This window comes from Eurosta solidaginis, chromosome 1 (genome assembly GCF_040869045.1).
Source record: "Eurosta solidaginis isolate ZX-2024a chromosome 1, ASM4086904v1, whole genome shotgun sequence".
NCBI classification, from domain to species: Eukaryota; Metazoa; Arthropoda; class Insecta; order Diptera; family Tephritidae; genus Eurosta; species Eurosta solidaginis.
Window position 1 is genome coordinate 26400792 of NC_090319.1, and position 18726 is coordinate 26419517.

An 18726-nucleotide genomic window follows, 5' to 3' on the forward strand; every position below is an offset into this window, starting at 1 on the left:
TTTAGATCCCGATCTGTATGTACCAGATACCAAAAACTATTGATTTAGGAGAAAATGTATATTGAGTTATAACAATTTATAGATTTTACACCAGAGGAGGTGAGAAGGGGGAGAGGGGGGCGGAGGGTGTCACTGCTCATTTTGTAATCCCTCGATTTATTTGACCCATTGAGTCTGTAATATTGGTGAAGGCCCGTATACGTAAAGTTATAATGTGTAAAAATAATTAAAAAGTAATTGTTCGAAGGGGTCGTGGGAACCCCACCCCCCTTTCCATGTTCGAAAAAAATTTCGCCAGTAGACTATTGTCTATGTCCCAAATTTCATCAAAATCCGTGTAGCCATTCTGGCGTGATTCAGTGGCAAAGACGAAAAAATATAATAATTAAATTATAACTGTTCCTAGGGGGCGGGGACCACGCCCCTTTTCAAAAATATATAGCTAGTAGATCCTTCTAGACAATTGGCTATACGTGTGCAAAATTTCATCCAAATCGGTCCAGCCGTTCTTGCGTGATTGAGTCACAAAGACAAACGTCTGGACAAACATCCAAACATCCAAACATCTTCACATCCAAACTTTGCCATTTATAATATACTAGCCTTTACCCGCGGCCCCGTCCGCAAGGAAAATTTTAAATATATGGGCTATTCGCGTTAGCCTGCTTATTATCTGTTTAAAATTTTGTTTTCTGTCTAATGCATTTTATTTTTGTAATTGAGTAAAAAAAGAACTAAATGAGCTGATAACCTGATATGATCCCAAATGATCCCGAAATTATCCAGAAAAAGCTACGAAATGACCCCAACGCTATCGCGGACGGATCCCGAAAACCATCCAGAAATGCCCCGAAAGGGTCTCCAAAAGTTCCCCGAATAGTCCCAAAAAAACCCGAAATGAGAGCGACACGATTCTAGACGTATCCAGAGAACCACACAGAAATGTTCCCTGAAGGTGTTCCAAAATGATCCCGAAAAGGTTCCCAAATGACCCTGACGGGCTCCCGGGCGGATCTCAAAAACCATCCAGAAAATATCCAGGAAGGGTCCCTAAATTATCCAGACTAACTCCAGAAAAAGTTCCGAAATGGCTCCGAGGGGATCCACGATGGATCGCGAAAACAATACAGAAATGATTCCGGAAGGATTCCAAAATGATCCCGAAATAGTCCGGAATTGACCCAGATGGGATCCCGCACAGATCCAGAAATGATCCCGGAAGGGTGCAAAAACTATCCCGGAAAAGTAACAAAAAATCCCGAAATGGCTCCTACGGCATCCCGGACGGATCCAGATATGATCTCGGAAGGGTCCCCAAATGATCCCAAAATGGTCCCGAAATGACCCTGATGGATCCGGCAAACCATCAAGAAATTATGCCGAAAGGGTCCCAAAATGATCCCGAAATAATACAGAAAAAGTCACGAAACGACCCCTAGAGGATCCCCAAATGATACCGTATTAGCCCCGAAAAGGTCCCGAAATAACCCCGACAGGATCCCGGACAAATCCCGAAAACCATCCAGAAATGATGCCGGAAGGAATCCCAAATGATTCCGTAAAAGTCCCGCATTGATTCCGACAGGATCCCGAACGGATACCGAAAATCATCCAAAAGTGATGCCGGAAAGGTCCTCAAATGATCACCTAATAGTCCCGAAATGACCCTTAAGGGGTCATGGACGGATCCCATAAACCATCCAGAAATGATCCCGATATAGTCCCGAAGAAGTCCCGAAATGACCTTGACGGGATCTCGAACGCACCCCTAAATGACCCTGACGGGATCCCGGACAGATCCCGAAATCCATCCAGAAATGATCTTGGGAGGGACCCCAAATGATCCCGAAAAATTCCCGCAATGATTCTGAGGGGATCCTGATCGGATACCGAAAACCATCCAGAAGCGATGCCGGAAAGGTCCTCAAATGATCACCTAATACCAAAATGACCCTGACGGCATCCCGGACTGATCCCAAAATCCATCCAGAAATGATCTTGGGAAGGTCCCAAAATTATCCCGAAATAGTCTCGGAAAAGTTCAGAAATTACCCTGACGGGTTCCCGGACGAATCCTGAAAGCCATCTCTAAATGATCCCGAAAAAGTCCCGAAATGACCCTGACTGGACCCCGAAAGGATCCCGAAAACTATCCAGAAATGATGCCGGAAATGTCCTCAAATTATCACCTAATAGTTCCGAAAAGACCCTGACGGGATCCCGAACGGATCCCGACAACTATCTAGAAATGATGCCGAAAGGGCCCGCAAATGATCCCGTATTAGTCGAGAAAAAGTCCCGAAATGAACCCGACGGGATGCCGGACGAATCCCAAAAACCATCCAGAAATGATGCCGAAAGGGACACCAAAAGATCCCGAAAAAGTCCCGCAATAATTCCGACGGGATCCTGAGCGGATACCGAAAACCATCCAGAAGTGATGCCGAAAAGGTCCTCAAATGATCACCTAATAGTCCCAAAATGACCCTGACAGCATCCCGGACAGATCCCGAAATCCATCCAGAAATGATCTTGGGAGGGTCCCAAAATTATCCCGAAATAGTCTGGGAAAAGTCCAGAAATTACCCTGACGGATCCCGGACGAATCCTGAAAACCAATCTTAAATGATGCCGAAAAAGTCCCGAAATGACCCTGATGGGACCCGGAAAGGATCCCGAAAACTAACCAGAAATGATGCCGGAAAGGTCCTCAAATGATCTCCCAATAGTTCCGAAAAGACCCTGACGGGATCCCGAACGGATCCCGACAACTATCCAGAAATGATACCGAAAGGGCCCGCAAATGATCCCGTATTAGTAGAGAAAAAGTCCCGAAATGACCCCGACGGATGCCGGACGAATTCCAAAAACCATCCAGAAATGATGTCGGAAGGGACCCCAATGATCCCGAAAAAGTCCCGCAATTATTCCGACGGGAATCTGAACGGATACCGAAAACCATCCAGAAGTGATGCCGGTACGGTCCTCAAATGCTCACCTAATAGTCCCAAAATGACCCTGACAGCATCCCGGACAGATCCCGAAATCCATCCAGAAATGATCTTGGGAAGGTCCCAAAATGATCCCGAAATAGTCTCGGGAAAGTCCAGAAATTACCCTGACGGGTTCCCGAACGAATCCTGAAAGCCACCCTTAAATGATCCCGAAAAAGCCCCGAAATGACCCTGACGGGATCCCGAAAGGATTCCAAAAACTATCCAGAAATGATGCGAAAGGTCCTCAAATGATCCCCTAATAGTTCCGAAATGACCGTGACGGGATCCCGAACGGATCCCGACAACTATCCAGAAATTATGCCGAATTGTCCGCAAATGATCCCGTATTAGTCGAGAAAAAGTCCCGAAATGACGATATCCCGGACGGATCCCGAAAACCATCCAGAAATGATGCCGGAAGAGCCCCCAAATGATCCCGAAAAAGTCCCCAAATGACCCCGAAAAAGTCCCCAAATGACCCCGACATACTCCAGAAAAGGTTCCGAAATGGCTCCGAGGGAATCAACGACGGATCGCGAAAACCATACAGAAATGATTCCGGAAGGATCCCAAAATGATCCCGAATTAGTCCGGAAATGACCCAGATGGGATCCCGCACAGATCCAGAAATGATCCCGGAAGGGTCCAAAAACTATCCCGGAAAAGTAACAAAAAATCCCGAAATGGCTCCTACGGCATCCCGGACGGATCCAGAAATGATCTCGGAAGGGTCCCCAAATGATCCCAAAATGTTCCCGAAATGACCCTGATGGATCCGGCAAACCATCAAGAAATTATGCCGGAAGGGTCCCCAAATGATCCCGAAATAAAACAGAAAAAGTCACGAAATGACCCCTAGAGGATCCCCAAATGATCCCGTATTAGCCCCAAAAAAGTCCCAAAATGACCCTGACGGGATCCCGAAAGGATTCCGAAAACAATACAGAAATGATGCCGGAAAGGTCCTCAAATGATCCCCTAATAGTCCCGAAATGACCGTGATGGGATCCCGACAACTATCCAGAAATGATGCCGAAAGGGTCCGCAAATGATCCCGTATTAGTCGAAAAAAAGTCCCGAAAGGACCACAACGGGATCCCGGACGAATCCCAAAAACCATCCAGAAATGATACCGGTAGGTATCCCAAATTATCCCGAAATAGTCCCGAAATGACCTCGTCGGCATCCCGGACGGATCCCGAAAATTATCCAGAAATGATGCCGGAAAAGTTCCCAAATGATCCCCTAATAGTCCCGAAATTACCCTAATGGGATCCCGGACGGATCCCGAAAACCATCCAGAAATGATGCCGAAAGGGTTCCCAAATGATCCCGTATTAGTCGCGAAAAAGTTCCGAAATGACCCCGACGGGATCCCGGACGGATCCCGAAAACCATCCAGAAATGATGCCGAAAGGGTTCCCAAATGATCCCGTATTAGTCGCGCAAAAGTCCCGAAATGACCCCGACGAAAATTTTCGAAAACCATCCAGAAATGATGCCGGATGAGCCCCAAAATGATCCCGAAAAAGTCCCCAAATGACCCCGACGAGATCCCGGACGGATCCCGAAAACCATCCAGAAATGATGCCGGAAGAGCCCCCAAATGATCCCGAAAAAGTCCCCAAATGACCCCGACGATATCCCTGACGGATCCCGAAAACCATCCAGAAATGATGCCGGAAGAGCCCTCAAATGATCCCGAAAAAGTCCCCATATGACCCCGACGAGATCCCGCACGGATCCCGAAAACCATCCAGAAATGATGCCGGAAGGGTCCCCAAATGATCGCGAAATAGTCCCGAAATGATTCCGGAATAGTCCCGAAAATGTTCCAAAATAACCCCGACGGGATCCCGGACGGATCCCGTAAACTATACAGAAATGATCCCGGAAGGGTCCCAAAATGATCCCGAAATAGTCCCGAAAAAGTCCCGAAATTACCCCGGCGTAATCCCGGACCGATCCCGAAAACCATCCAGAAATGATCCCGGAAGGGTCTCGATATGACCCTTACGGGATTACAAATAAGGTGAAGCTAATTATAAAACCATGTTAATAAGGCAGCAGGCGCATTGGAGCGAATAAAAAGTTAGATAGAAACATACAGGTAAAGCTAATAAAAGCGTGCTAATAAAAACAATTGATGGAGGGCGGATGGCGGGAGTAGAGGAGAGGACCACTGATCGTTCCTCCAAAATTGTCTAGATCTCGTTCTGTATGTACCAGATACCAAAAACTATTGATTTAGGAGAAAATTTAGATTGAGTTATAACAATTTATGGATTTTACACCAGAGGGGGAGATAAAGGGGGGCGGGCGGAGGGTGTCACTGCTTACTTTGTAAGCCCTCGACTTATTTGACCCCTTGAGTCTGTGATATTGGTGAAGGCCAGTATACGTAAAGTTATAATGTGTAAAAATTATGAAAAATAATTTCTCGAAGGGTCGTGGGACCCCCACCCCTCTTTCCATGTTCGAAAAAAATTTCGCTAGTAGACTACTGTCTGTGTCCCAAATTTCATCAAAATCCGTGTAGCCATTCTGGCGTGATTCAGTCGCAAAGACGAAAAAATATAATAATTAAATTATAACTGTTCCTAGGGGGTGGGGACCACGCCCCTTTTGAAAAATATATAGCTAGTAGATCCTTCTAGACTATTGGCTATATGTGTGCAAAATTTCATCCAAATCGGTCCAGCCGTTCTTGCGTTATTGAGTCACAAAGGCAAACGTCTGGACAAACATCCAAACATCCAAACATCCAAACATCCAAACATCCAAACATCCAAACATCCAAACATCTAAACATCCAAACATCCAAACATCTTAACATCCAAACTTTCCCATTTATAATATATATTAGATATATTAGATATTAGATTAGATATTAGATTAGATAGATTAGAATTAGATTTTTCCAGAGCAATTAAATTCTGCAGGTAGTGTAATTTTCTCCAGCAACGAATTAAAGAAATCCCACGATAGAGGGTCACCCTCTCTGAAACCTCGTTTAGTTTCAAACGACTCGAAGAGGGTTTTATCAATTGAATAGTCAAAAGCCTTTTTTTGACTTTGCAGGTTAATTTGTTGTTGGTGCAATGATATGTATTGGAGCTTGTGTTCTATTGCTTTTTAATTGTTCACTTGTACTCACTTAGCACCCTTTTCACCCAACATAAATAAGAACGCGACCGCTCGATTGCTATACAAGTACTAACTTTTATTGAATTCATGAAATGCAGAATAGGATATGTGTTTATAAGGAGAGCAAAAATGTATGGTTTACAGTAATTAGTTTTTGTACAAAAAAAAATAGTCATGATAAGTATAGAATAATGTATGTATACTACGTATGTATATTAGGGTGACCCAACATCCCGCCCCCGTTGAAAGAAGTTTCAAGCAGGAAGCAATGCAATTTTGTGGATGGGACGCCTTATTATGCCCTTAGATGTTTGCACATCAACTACTCGAACGCGCTTGTCCTTGCCGGGAATGGCAGCTACGATTCTGCCTGTTATCCAACGCTGCGGAGGCACATTATCTTCGTGAATGATCACTAGGGAATCGGCGTGAACGTTTGGTTGATCTCGAACCCATTTATTGCGTGAATGCAGTTCGCTTAAATATTCGCGCGACCACTGTCGCCAAAAGTGATGCTTAACTGCGCTAATGCGTTTCCATCGGTCTATGTTGTGTAGCTCTTTATTTGTTTCATTTCGCTCCGGGATTGCCTTTAATGAGCTACCAATTCTGAAGTGAGCAGGCGTTAGAGCCTCGTAATCATTTGGGTCGCTGGAAAGTGGCGTGAGTGGCGTAGAATTGAGAATGGCTTCTATCTCTATAACTGCCGTTGTCAGTTCCTCATATGTGAGACGCGCATTACCCAGCGTTCGGTTTAGGTGCCCCTTCGCTGATTTTACTGCGGCTTCCCATAGGCCGCCGAAGTGTGGTGCTCTGGGAGGAATGAAGTTGAAGTTGATAAATTCGTTTGAGCAAAAATGTGTAATTTTGTTTTTTGTGTTAGGATCGAATAAAAATTTCTTCAGCTCACTCAGTTTACGATCAGCGCCAACGAAGTTTGTGGCATTGTCACAAAATATGTCGGTTGGCAAACCTCTTCTGCCTATCATTCGTTTAAGCGCTGCAATGAATGCGTCTGTTGACAAGTCTGAGACGACTTCGATATGTACTGCCTTTGACCAAAGACAGACAAATATAGATATGTACGTTTTGTATGAAGTTTTCCCTCTAATTCGTAGATACGTGCTAACAGGGCCGCAAAAGTCAACAGCACATCGAGAGAAGGGTCGGCAGGGCGTGAGCCTTTCGACGGGGAGGTTTCCCATCATTTGTTGCAGCAGCTTTGGACGATATCTCACACAGTGTATGCACGACCGAACAACCCGACGAGCAGCATCTCTAGCATTGATGACCCAAAACCTGAGGCGAATAAGAGCAACTAGAGCTTTGGGTCCGGCATGAAAATTTGTAATGTGTAAATGGCGCACTAAGCATTCAACAAAGTGACATTTGCTTGGTAAAAGCACAGGATGTCGCTGTGTGTGTGGCAGAGCTGTCAATTCGAGTCGACCGCCCACTTTAAGCAAGTTAAAGCCACAAGTGTCGCTCATGAACGGATTTAGAAATTTGAGCGAATTTTCAGCTGGTTTGCCTTTCTTAGCGCGACATATATCTTCTGAAAAATATTGTTGTTGAATATTCCAAATTATGCACCAAAGCGCGGTTTCAATTTCTTGCGGTGATAAATTTGGAGTGTCGATGATATTTTTGCTTGCTTTATTGGTTTTTCTATAAAACCGGAACATCCATGCAATGACACGTCTGCAGGATTATGTTGCGTCGGTACGTGTCTCCAATGGCAATTACTAGTCAACTCTTGTATCTCAGATACACGGTTGCCAACGAAGGTTGATAAAGTGGAGGAATGCATACGTAGCCAATGTAAGACAATTTGCGAATCTGTCCATAAGTAAACTACCAAATCTTGATCAACGAATATATGTCTGACCTTTGAAATTAGTTGTGCGAGCAATTGCGCTCCACAGAGTTCAAGCTTTGGTAGCGATTTTTTCTTTGTTGGAGCGATACGAGATTTGGCTGTTATCAATCTCGTTGTGGCATTACCATTTTTATCCTCGGCACGAACATAGACACAGCATCCATATGCGCGGATGGAAGAATCGCAAAAACCGTGAAGCTGAGTTGGCAAAACAGTAGTTTGTAAAGAATAGCGCGGGACCTGCAATAATGACAACGAAGAGAATTCTTTGAGCAAGTTTTGCCAAGCACAATGGAAATTTTGGGGCACCGATTCGTCCCAATTTAGCTTGAGTAGCCATAACTCTTGTAAGATGATTTTCGCTGTAACAAGCAGCGGAGCAAGGAGACCGAGAGGATCGAAAAGCGACGATGTTAGTGACAATATATTGCGTTTTGTCGACTTGTGCGACTTTAGAACCCTGGGCAAAAATGAAAATAAAAAAATATCATTATGTTGGTCCCAAGTAATGTCGAGTGCGTTGGTTATTTGAGCATCGTTGATGTTGAGCTCTTTCATTGTTTGGTCATTTACGAATGACTCAACATTCGAGTGCCATTTAGCGAGCTTCATGCCGCCCTCTTCTAAAATAGTAGTAACTTCAAATTTTATTTGTGATAGTTCTTCTAAAGTATTGGCTCCGCACAAAAAGTCGTCGACGTAGAAAGACGATTTGATTCTTTCTGCACCCAAAGGAAATTGACTAGTGTAGATGTCTGCTAAGTAGTTCAAACTTCTCACTGCAAGATATGGAGCAGCTGCTGTGCCATATGTCGCAGTATTTTTACAGCGGTCATATGGCCGAGCTCCTCGTACTCACGCATAAAACTCATGTACTGTGCCTTTGTTTCTGGTGAACGTGCCAATCGACGTTCCAGCGCGATGAACCTATGCATAGCTATTTCTCTTGAATTTCCAAGAGACTTTCTTTAAAGGGTAAACGAACAATTAATCGGCCTGTGGTGCTGCGTGAAATGGTTTGTATGTAAAATGATTCGCAACTAGCCTGCTCATCAGATAGCATAGAAGGTGACGGTATTTCATCCAATTTCGAAAGCTTCTCAAGATGTAGATTTATTGACTCTTCGCAGGAAAGCAAACATGTCCGCGAGGATGAGGATATTTGTGAGCCATTGTACTGCCGATGAGAGGCAGTTTATACAAAGGGAAAGTCTTTTCGCATTGCTGAAACGGTCAGCAATGCTCATATCGTTGAATCGTTGACAGCCACCTCCGAGAATATGTTCAGTGCTTGCACAGAGAACACATGCGCGATTGGTACAGGTAAAGGAATAGTTTTGTTTTGTCGACTGCTGCTTACTACCCCTTTTAACAGGCTTATTGTCAAGCTTACCTGCTGTTTCTACGGTGGAATTCGAAGACTCGATGCTCTCAAGAAACTGACAGCGTCTTTCAAGCACCTTAGCGCAGTCGTTCCAGGTTGGAAACTTTATAAAATCTAGCGACTCTTTCCACTTTTTTTCAGTGCCATCATCCACCTTTTGCATAACAATATATATCACCATGGCATTAAAAATATCTGTGTCCGTGCCTAGAGATTGCAAGGAATCACGGAGTGCAGAGACGTTGTCAATAAGACTACGAAGTTGAATGCAGTTTTGTTTCTTTGTGTGCGGAAGTTCGAAAAGAGTTTCTATATTTTCCATGAAAATGAGCGTTTTATTGTCATAGCGCGATTTCAACCTATCGAGTGCCTTTTTGTAATTTTCGTTGCTTACCTGGAATGCTTTGACCGTTTCCAGTGCTTGCCCTTGCAAGCAATTCAGAAGGTGATTGAATTTTTCGATGTTGGAAAGGCCAAGCTCACGATCAATTATTTGATTAAACGAAGTGATGAAATTTTTATACTCTGAGTACTTTCCAGTAAATGTAGGCAATTTTAGTACCGGCAACTTGGAGTTATAAGTAGGAATCACAACCTGCCTTTCTCCCAGTATACTGCTATTCAAATCCTCACCCAATTGTTCTTGAATAGCAATTTTAACGCCTACATACAAATCTTCCAACTCACCTCTCATGTTATCATCGGGCTCTAGCTTTTCTATTTGTGTTTGGTAACTCATGAGTTGAGTGAAATAAGACTCCAGTATTCCTAAGCGACACTTCAACTCAATAGTTGATAAGCCTTTCCCTTCTCCTTTACCATTTGTCACGATAATTGTTTTAATACGCGAAATATTCTTTTTTGTGTTGGCTCGTTGCTGCTTGAGTGTGTCCGTCATTGCAATGATGTTTGAGCGAGACTTTGCGAAAAATACAACAACTAGAATGGTGGTGCGATACCTCCAACAAAAGAAATGTAGGCTGAGAGTCGTACGGAGAAAAGAATGTTATGATGCAGCAAAAACTACAATACACTCCTATTGAAATGCTAGCAAAGGCGCAGCAGAAGAGTTGGCGTAAGGTGCGATGACGTCACTTGCGACAGATGTATGACTTTCGTTATTTGCAAAGAGCAAATTAGCAAATAGAATTTACCGGTAACGGTTCGAGAATCGAACTAAGTTCACGTGAAGGTGAAAAGGGTCGCGACTGTATTTAACCGAGCGATTGTGATAAAAAATGCATATATGTATGTGCGTGCACTTTATGAGAGTATGTATGATTAAATCAATGTTACACAAATTATTTATTGTTTATTTTTATACCTTTCATGAAAATGAAATGGTATATTAACTTCGTCACGAAACCGAAAATTGTAAGTCCTTAAAGGAAAATAGATAGACCCACCATTAAGTATACCGAAATAATCAGGTTGAAGAGCTGAGTTGATTTAGCCATGTCCGTCTGTCCGTCTGTCCGTCTGTCCGTCTGTCTGTTTGTATGCAAACTAGACCCTCAATTTTTGAGATATCTTGATAAAATTTGGTGAGCGGGTGTATTTGGGTGTCCGATTAGACATTTGTCGGAACCGACCGGATCGGACCACTATAGCATATATCCTCCATACAACCAATTTTTCAGAAAAAGAGGATTTTTGTAATATCTTACCCAATTTAACAGATTGAAGCTTCAAACTTCACTATATACTTTCGTATATTGCACATATTGTTGCCTGAAAAAGTTTATGAGATCGGTCGTATATATAGTATATATCCCCCACAACCGATTGTTCAGATAAGGAACTTTTCGTAATTACTGCCCTATTTTAAGAGCTAGAGGCTTCAAATTTCAACGAATGCTTACGTATATAGCATATATTGTTGTCTGAAAAAATCATAAAGATCGGTGGTATATATAGTATATATTTTATATATAAATATATATATATATTTTCGCAAATTTTAGCCCCATTTTAACAGCTAGAAGCTTCAAATTTCACCGAATATTTACGTATATAGCCTATATTGTTGTCTGAAAAAATCATAGAGATCGGTTGTATATATAGTATATATCTCATACAACCGATTGTTCAGATAAGAAACTTTTTTGCTTACGTATATAGCATATATTGTTGTCTGAAAAAATCATAGAGATCGGTTGTATATATAGTATATATCTCATACAACCGATTGTTCAGATAAGAAACTTTTCGCAATTTCTACCCCATTTTAACAGCTATAAGCTTCAAATTTCACTGATTGCTTACGTATATAGCATATATTGTTGTCTGAAAAAATCATAGAGATCGGTTGTATATATAGTATATATCTCATACAACCGATTGTTCAGATAAGAAACTTTTCGCAATTTCTACCCCATTTTAACAGTTATAAGGTTCAAATTTCACCGATTGCTTACGTATATAGTATGTATTGTTGTGTCAAAAAATCATAGAGATCGGTGATATATATAATATATATATGATGGTATATATAGTATATATATATAGTATATATATATTTTTTTACGATTTCGGTCCCATTTTAATAGCTAGAAGCTTCAAATTTCACCAACTGCTTACGTGTATAGCATATATTGATGTCTGAAAAAATCATTGAGATCGGTGGTATACATAGTATATATCTCATACAACCGATTGTTCAGATAAGAAACTTTGCGCAATTTCTGCCCCGTTTTAACAGTTAGAAGCTTCAAATTTCACAAAAATGCTTACGTATATAGCATATATTGTTGTCTGAAAAAGTCATAGAGATCGGTGGTATATATATCATATACTTCATATAAATTGTCATTTTGACCCCTTTTTTACGGCTAGAAGCTTCAAAATTCATCAAATAGTTACGTTTACGTCATATATTTTTGAAATACGTGATCCGTAGTCATAGTTTTTACATGCAGACCGCAAAAAACGTGAAGCTTTGCATCCTCACACAGATTACCTACCTATTTTTTATTTTATATTTATCTTAAAAATCGTTAAGGTATGTAGATATGTTCACTATATATTTCTTATCTTATACATCCGATTATTCGGAGATTACGAACGGGATAAAATTATTTTTCAGCCCCATTCATGAAAGGTATGAAGTCTTCGGCACAGCCGAAGACAGTCCCGTTCTTACTTGTTTATTTTAAAGAACACTAGGCCCCACGTTGGGCGCCAAAATGAATAGTCAAAAGCCTTTTTTTGACTTTGCAGCTTAATTTGTTGTTGCTGCAATGATATGTATTGGAGCTTGTGTTCTATTGCCTTTTAATTGTTCACTTGTACTCACTTAGCACCCTTTTCACCCAACATAAATAAGAACGCGACCGCTCGATTGCTATACAAGTACTAACTTTTATTGAATTCATGAAATGCAGAATAGGATATGTGTTTATAAGGAGAGCAAAAATGTATGGTTTACAGTAATTAGTTTTTGTACAAAAAAAAATAGTCATGATAAGTATAGAATAATGTATGTATACTACGTATGTATATTAGGGTGACCCAACACCAATTCTAACTGAGCTGATGGTGTTGCTCAACGTTAGTTTTGCGGGCAAACCAAAAAAATATTTTTCCCGGGCGCAAGAAAACCTCACTACGTCACTGATCGTCCGAGGTCTTTTTGTTTTTTAATCTGGTTATTGATATTCTGATTTCGTCATAGTCGGGTGGACGAACATAAGTTTATCGATTGCGGGCTCAAAGTTGGGCGATAGGTACATCGCTGTCTCCATTTGGAAGGTCAGAGAGGTGTTCCCTGCACAATCTAAGTGCTCTCTGAACATCGGTTAAAAGGTAACCGTTTTCATTCTGACAGTATTTTACCCCGGACTAAGAACTTTTCGTCTGTCGTCGAATTTGTTTGCTAAAATTTGCAGGCGTCATTCGTGGTGACTAACAGCTCATGCTCCTCGCACTCATGCCTTTCTGCCTATGCTTTTTTCCTCCTGCAAAGTCGTATCACTTCCTCCTTAAACTAGAAGTAGCGTTCACATACTCTTCTTGTTGTTTACTTTGAAAATATACACCGCAGCTTAACACATTTTTTTCACAATTACTAGGGAGACCCCAATTGTTAGCGTCGGATCACTTAAATTCCCTTCGAATTGTGCAGGACAATTTCGAATTACATATTGGCCAAGAGGTATGTTATTATAATCATATCTTTCTAAGAAATTTAAACTATAAATTTTATTTATATTTTGCAGCTAATCCCGGAACTGGAGCGATTGATTGGAATAATCTTATGTACAAAGTTCTAACTCTTGATTCACAGAAACTTATCATCTATGCCTGCCAGAATTTTCAATCGGGGCACGCTGGTTAGTAAGTTTTGATTTAACTAAGCATTTCGATTTTTGTGTGTCCGAACGCCGCCAGACCAGGTCCCTATTAAGCATGTTCGTCACCGAAAGCTAATGGTCTGCAAGATCATTTGAGCGATATAAATATAAATAGAAGCGGTTTTCTTATTGGTGGAAAATCAGTTGTACAATTCTTATTTTACTAAAAATTATTTCCGCCAACTTAATCTCATTCCCTATGCCATAAAGGCAGTAAAGAAGATATAGGAGCACACGGGGATTCAAGGGGTTGTGTAGCGCAATATATAGCTTCTCCAACCCAATTGTCAACCTCACCTTCGAGCGGCGAATCCCGTTTCACCAACAGACGAGGCTTTGGCGACCCCAAACTCCTCAGGGAACTTGGGGGTGGGGAGGGAGGGATGGCCTGAAGGTTTAATGTGGCCATATAAATCGTCCCCGAGATGGTCGGGCCAGCACCTTAATGGCGCTGTTACCGGAGCGTATCGGATATGTATCCGACAAAGGACCATCACATCGATAACACTCCCCAAAGCCTTCGGGGAGTAACCTAATCGCTACAACAACAACAACAGCAGGAGCACACGCTAATACGACTCTCTCACATACATGACATGTATTTTAAAATGTATTGCAATGTATAGTTGATCTGGCCGATCCGTGAGGACGTCAAATAGGATGAATGAGCCCGCCGTTTTTTACTAATTATTTTTATTTTTATAAGTTTTTTTCTAAATTTACATATTTCTTTCTTCTTTTAAATACATTTTTTTTACCAATATTCCTTACTAATTTTAATGAAATCAAGGCTTCGTTCTACTTTGTTACATTTTCACAAATTTTATGAATTTTTTTGTTCTTGTTACTAATTACTTGTTTTTATTTTTTATACTTATTTCAAAAAATTACTTAGTTTTCATACTCAGCTGTACTTGTACGCAGAGTATTATAACTTTGATTGGATAACGGCTGGTTGTACAGGTATAAAGGAACCGAGATAGATATAGACTTCCGTATACTCGTATCAAAATCATCAGTGTCGAAAAAAATGTGATTGAGCCATGTCCGTCCGTCCGTCCGTCGATGCGTTAACACGATAACTTGAGTAAATATTGAGATATCTTCACCAAATTTGGTACACGAGCATATCTGGACCCAGAATAGATTGGTATTGAAAATGTGCGACATTGGATGGTAACCACGCCCACTTTTTATATATATAACATTTTTTTTGATTATTTCGTAAATAATACACCTAGAGTGTTAGAACTTGACGTGTGAAAATTTTCAAAACTTTTTTAAAATGGGCGTGGTACCGCCCACTTGTGATAAAATCAATTTTACAAATATTATTAATCATAAATCAAAAATCGTGAAACCTATCGTAACAAAATTCGGCAGAGAGGTTGCCTTTACTATAAGGAATGCTTTGAAGAAGAATTAACGAAATCGGTAAAGGACCACGCCCACTTTTATATAAAAGATTTTTAAAAGGGTCGTGAGCAAATAAAATAAGCCATATCGTTTCAAAAAATAGCTTTATATGAATAGCATTTCATTTCCCAAGTTTCGGGAGCCATAACTCGAAGAAAAATTAGTTCAGAATAGAACCATATGTACATATATATTATTGTGCAGCCTTGTAACAATATTAAGAACACAAAACAAACAACAACAGCATTTCAAGTGTACAGCTGGGTATGTAATGTTTGGTTTCACCCGGACTTAGACTTCCTTACTTGTGTTTACTAATTATTTCCAAAAAAATTCTTTGTTTATTTATTTTACTACTTCTAAATTAAAAAGTTATTTTTCGGATTTTTTTTTATCAAATATATGTACTCGTTTTAATTAAATCAAGCTTTTATCAAAACCTTTTCTATTTTTCTTTTTATTAACAAGTTTTATAAGTTCTTAAATTTTTTTACTCCTTTATGGCTACTTATTTTTATCAAATACATTTTTAATAATTTATCAAAGTACTTGTGCTTTTCATCATATTGTGGTGAACTAAATAAAGTAAACAGAAATCAGCTGTTTAGTGCAAGAATCGTGAAATGGAAAAAACGTAAGACGAAAAAACATAAGTTAATATTGTTCATTATTTTTTGTAACAAATATTTTAAAATCATAGTTTTTTCAAGGAAATCAAAAGTGGAACGTGCTACGCATGAGCAATTGGAGCGATATGTCTCATTTTATGCTGCTAACCCCGAAATGGAAATAGGAAAAAATAATCCGCTGGATTTTTGGGGGTCATTTCGGCATGACTTTGGGGACTCCCTCGGGTCATTTGGGGTTATTCCTGTATCATTTTGGGGACTCCCTCAGGGTCATTTAGGGGTCGTTCCGGGATGTTTATGGGGACTCCCTCGGTATATTTCCGGAGAGGTTTTGGCGACTCCGTCGGGTTCATTTGCGGGTCGTTCCGGGATCTTTTTGGGGACTCTCTCGGGGTCATTTGGGGCACATTCTGGGATGGTTTTGGGGACTTCTTCGGTGTAATTTGGGGTACCTTCCGGGATGGTTATGAAGACTCCCTTGGGGTGATTTGGGAGACATTCCGGAATGGTTTTGGGGACTTCCACGGGGTCTTTTAGGGGTCGTTCCGGGATTTTTTTGGGGACTTCCTCGGGGACATTTGGGGGACATTCTGAGATGGTTTTGGGGATTCCATCGGGGTCCCTTGGGGTAATTTGGAGGACCTTCCGGAATGGTTATGGGGACTCCATCGAGTTAATTTGGTGGACATTGGGGACTCCCCAAAACCATCCCGGAAGAACCCGAATTACTCCGAGAGAGTCTCCGAAAAGATCCCGGAACGACCCCCAAATGACCCAGGGAGGACCCCGAGGGAGTTTCAAAAACCACCCAGAAATTACCCCCAAAATCCAATCAAGGAGGATCTTCGCACAATAATAGCAAAAGTAATAAATCTTCTTCCATTTTCTCTCGATCGCACAATAACAGAATTCTAGTTTAAATTTATCCGTATAAATTAAATTATCAAGAGCGTTTGACTTATTGACAATTTGTCAGCGAAAAAACTTTTTATTTTTTACATAAAGTAGCAATTATCTACTTGATAAATTGTCAAACTTGACAAATAACAAATAAGCAAGATGGTGAATTTGTCCAAGTGCACAGAATAGCGCTTTTAATTTATTTTGTGGAGGCCTTCGGCAGCATAGCAGAGAGGAGGAAAGTAGCGCCAATACTATTACAATAAGTTTCAATTGGCAATTTTTCCGAGAAAGGAGCAGAACAAAAATTCTCAAAAGTTGTAGAAAAATTTGGTTCCCAATTTGATTCTCTGCATTTTTCATTCATCATGTTTGTGATGGGTTTGGGAATTCTAATTAAAAATCCCAAATTAGCGTTAGCCTTGTTCTCAAATCTGACACGTTAGCTCTAAAATGAAACTCAAACAACAATTGTTAGGGAAGTTTTTAATATGAGATTTTCACCAACTCTCAAATTAACATTAAGCAAAAAACAGCTATATTGTTGGGCTTCGTGTATTATGTATTTGCAATATGTTTTAGCTATTTTTTCTACAAAATATTGGAATGCAGAAAAAACAATGACACTGAACATCGTAATAATTTCGTTAACAAACCAAATTCCAAAAGGGATAGGGGTAAATCATTCCCACGCTTATCTTCAACATAGTCTTTGAACCAAAAGTCTACATAATGGATTAGAGTTCAACAATCCATTTCTACCTTTAATAAAATTTGAAGAATGCTGCACAAATGGACGAACGTAGTCACAATTTTACACGCCATTCAAAAATCATATATAAACATATTTATAACATTATTTTCTCTTCCAAAATTTAGAACTCGTTTGGGTTTATACACGACAGCCTGATGTATTGGGTCATATTGAAACCGCGTTCATGGCTGCTTTAAGGGCCAAAGGGATTGACGTAGGGGAACTGTACCGTATCCATCAGATGGATTGCGAAGATTATGAAATCCCACGAGCTGCAGCACCTTTGCTTGTTATACACATCTAGTTTTCATTTGTAATTGTCAGAAACTTTATTATAAAACTGTAAATTTTTTAAACTGATTACAAAATAGAGAATTATGAAATATTTTACATTTGTAATTTGTTTGTTCGGTAATTCTATTGACACTGTACGATATGGCTAGACACCGCATTGCATAGGGTGGTAATAAGCATAGAGAAATCCCTGGAATATAAAGAGTGTGCTCTAGGAGTCTTCTTGTACATTGCCGGGGCTTTCAATTATGTTGCAAAATTGGCGATTATGGATGGTCTTAATTACATTAAAGTACATCCTGCCTTAATCAGATGGATCGGCTGCATGTTAAATTGCAGAAAGATTACATCACAATGGGGATTGTACGAGTCCACGAAATCAGTGGACAAGAGCACGCCGCAGGTAGGGGTGCTATCACCTCTGCTGTGGATGCTGGCCATCAACCAACTGCTCAGGCGATTCGATAAGGGGCCCGTAGTACTTTCGGCTTACGCAGATGACGTTGCAATTGTCATAAGTGGAAAGTGCCTTCCAACGATTAGTTCTTTGATTGATCTGGCGCTTCGGGATATTCATACCTGGGCATCTAATGTCGGATTGAAAGTGAATGCGGAGAAGACGGATATGGTCTTGTTTACAAAGAGGTACAAAGTTCGAAATTTGACCAGGCCTAAGTTGGGAGGGGTGACCTTAGAGGACAAACCTTGCACAAAATATCTAGGAATCATCCCAGACAATAAGCTGTCATGTAAGCTCAACGTGGAGGAGAGGGTCAGGAAGACTTCAACGCGACTCTATGTATGTTAAAGAATGCCGGGGTGTACGTGGGGCCTATCACCCTCTCTTTCTCATTGTGTTTTTACAGCGATTGTAAGCCCTATTCTATACTATGGAGTTCTTGTTTGGTGGAAAGCCACGCAAAAAACAACATACCTCAAAAAATTAGAGGGGGTATGCAGACTATCAATGCTCAG

General features: G+C 40.7%; 1 protein-coding gene across 1 annotated transcript in view; it reads left to right on the forward strand.

Moving 5' to 3' along the window:
* The window catches only part of LOC137250486 (uncharacterized), a 73847-nt gene extending 55991 nt beyond the window's left edge, over positions 1-17856 (forward strand). Inside the window, exons 4-6 of the mRNA XM_067783373.1 lie at positions 13477-13559; positions 13624-13737; positions 17583-17856. Of these exons, the coding sequence (XP_067639474.1) occupies positions 13477-13559; positions 13624-13737; positions 17583-17761 (376 nt within the window). The 3' untranslated portion in view covers positions 17762-17856. The remainder of the gene's footprint in view (positions 1-13476; positions 13560-13623; positions 13738-17582) is intronic.
* The last annotated feature ends 870 nt before the right edge of the window (positions 17857-18726 follow it).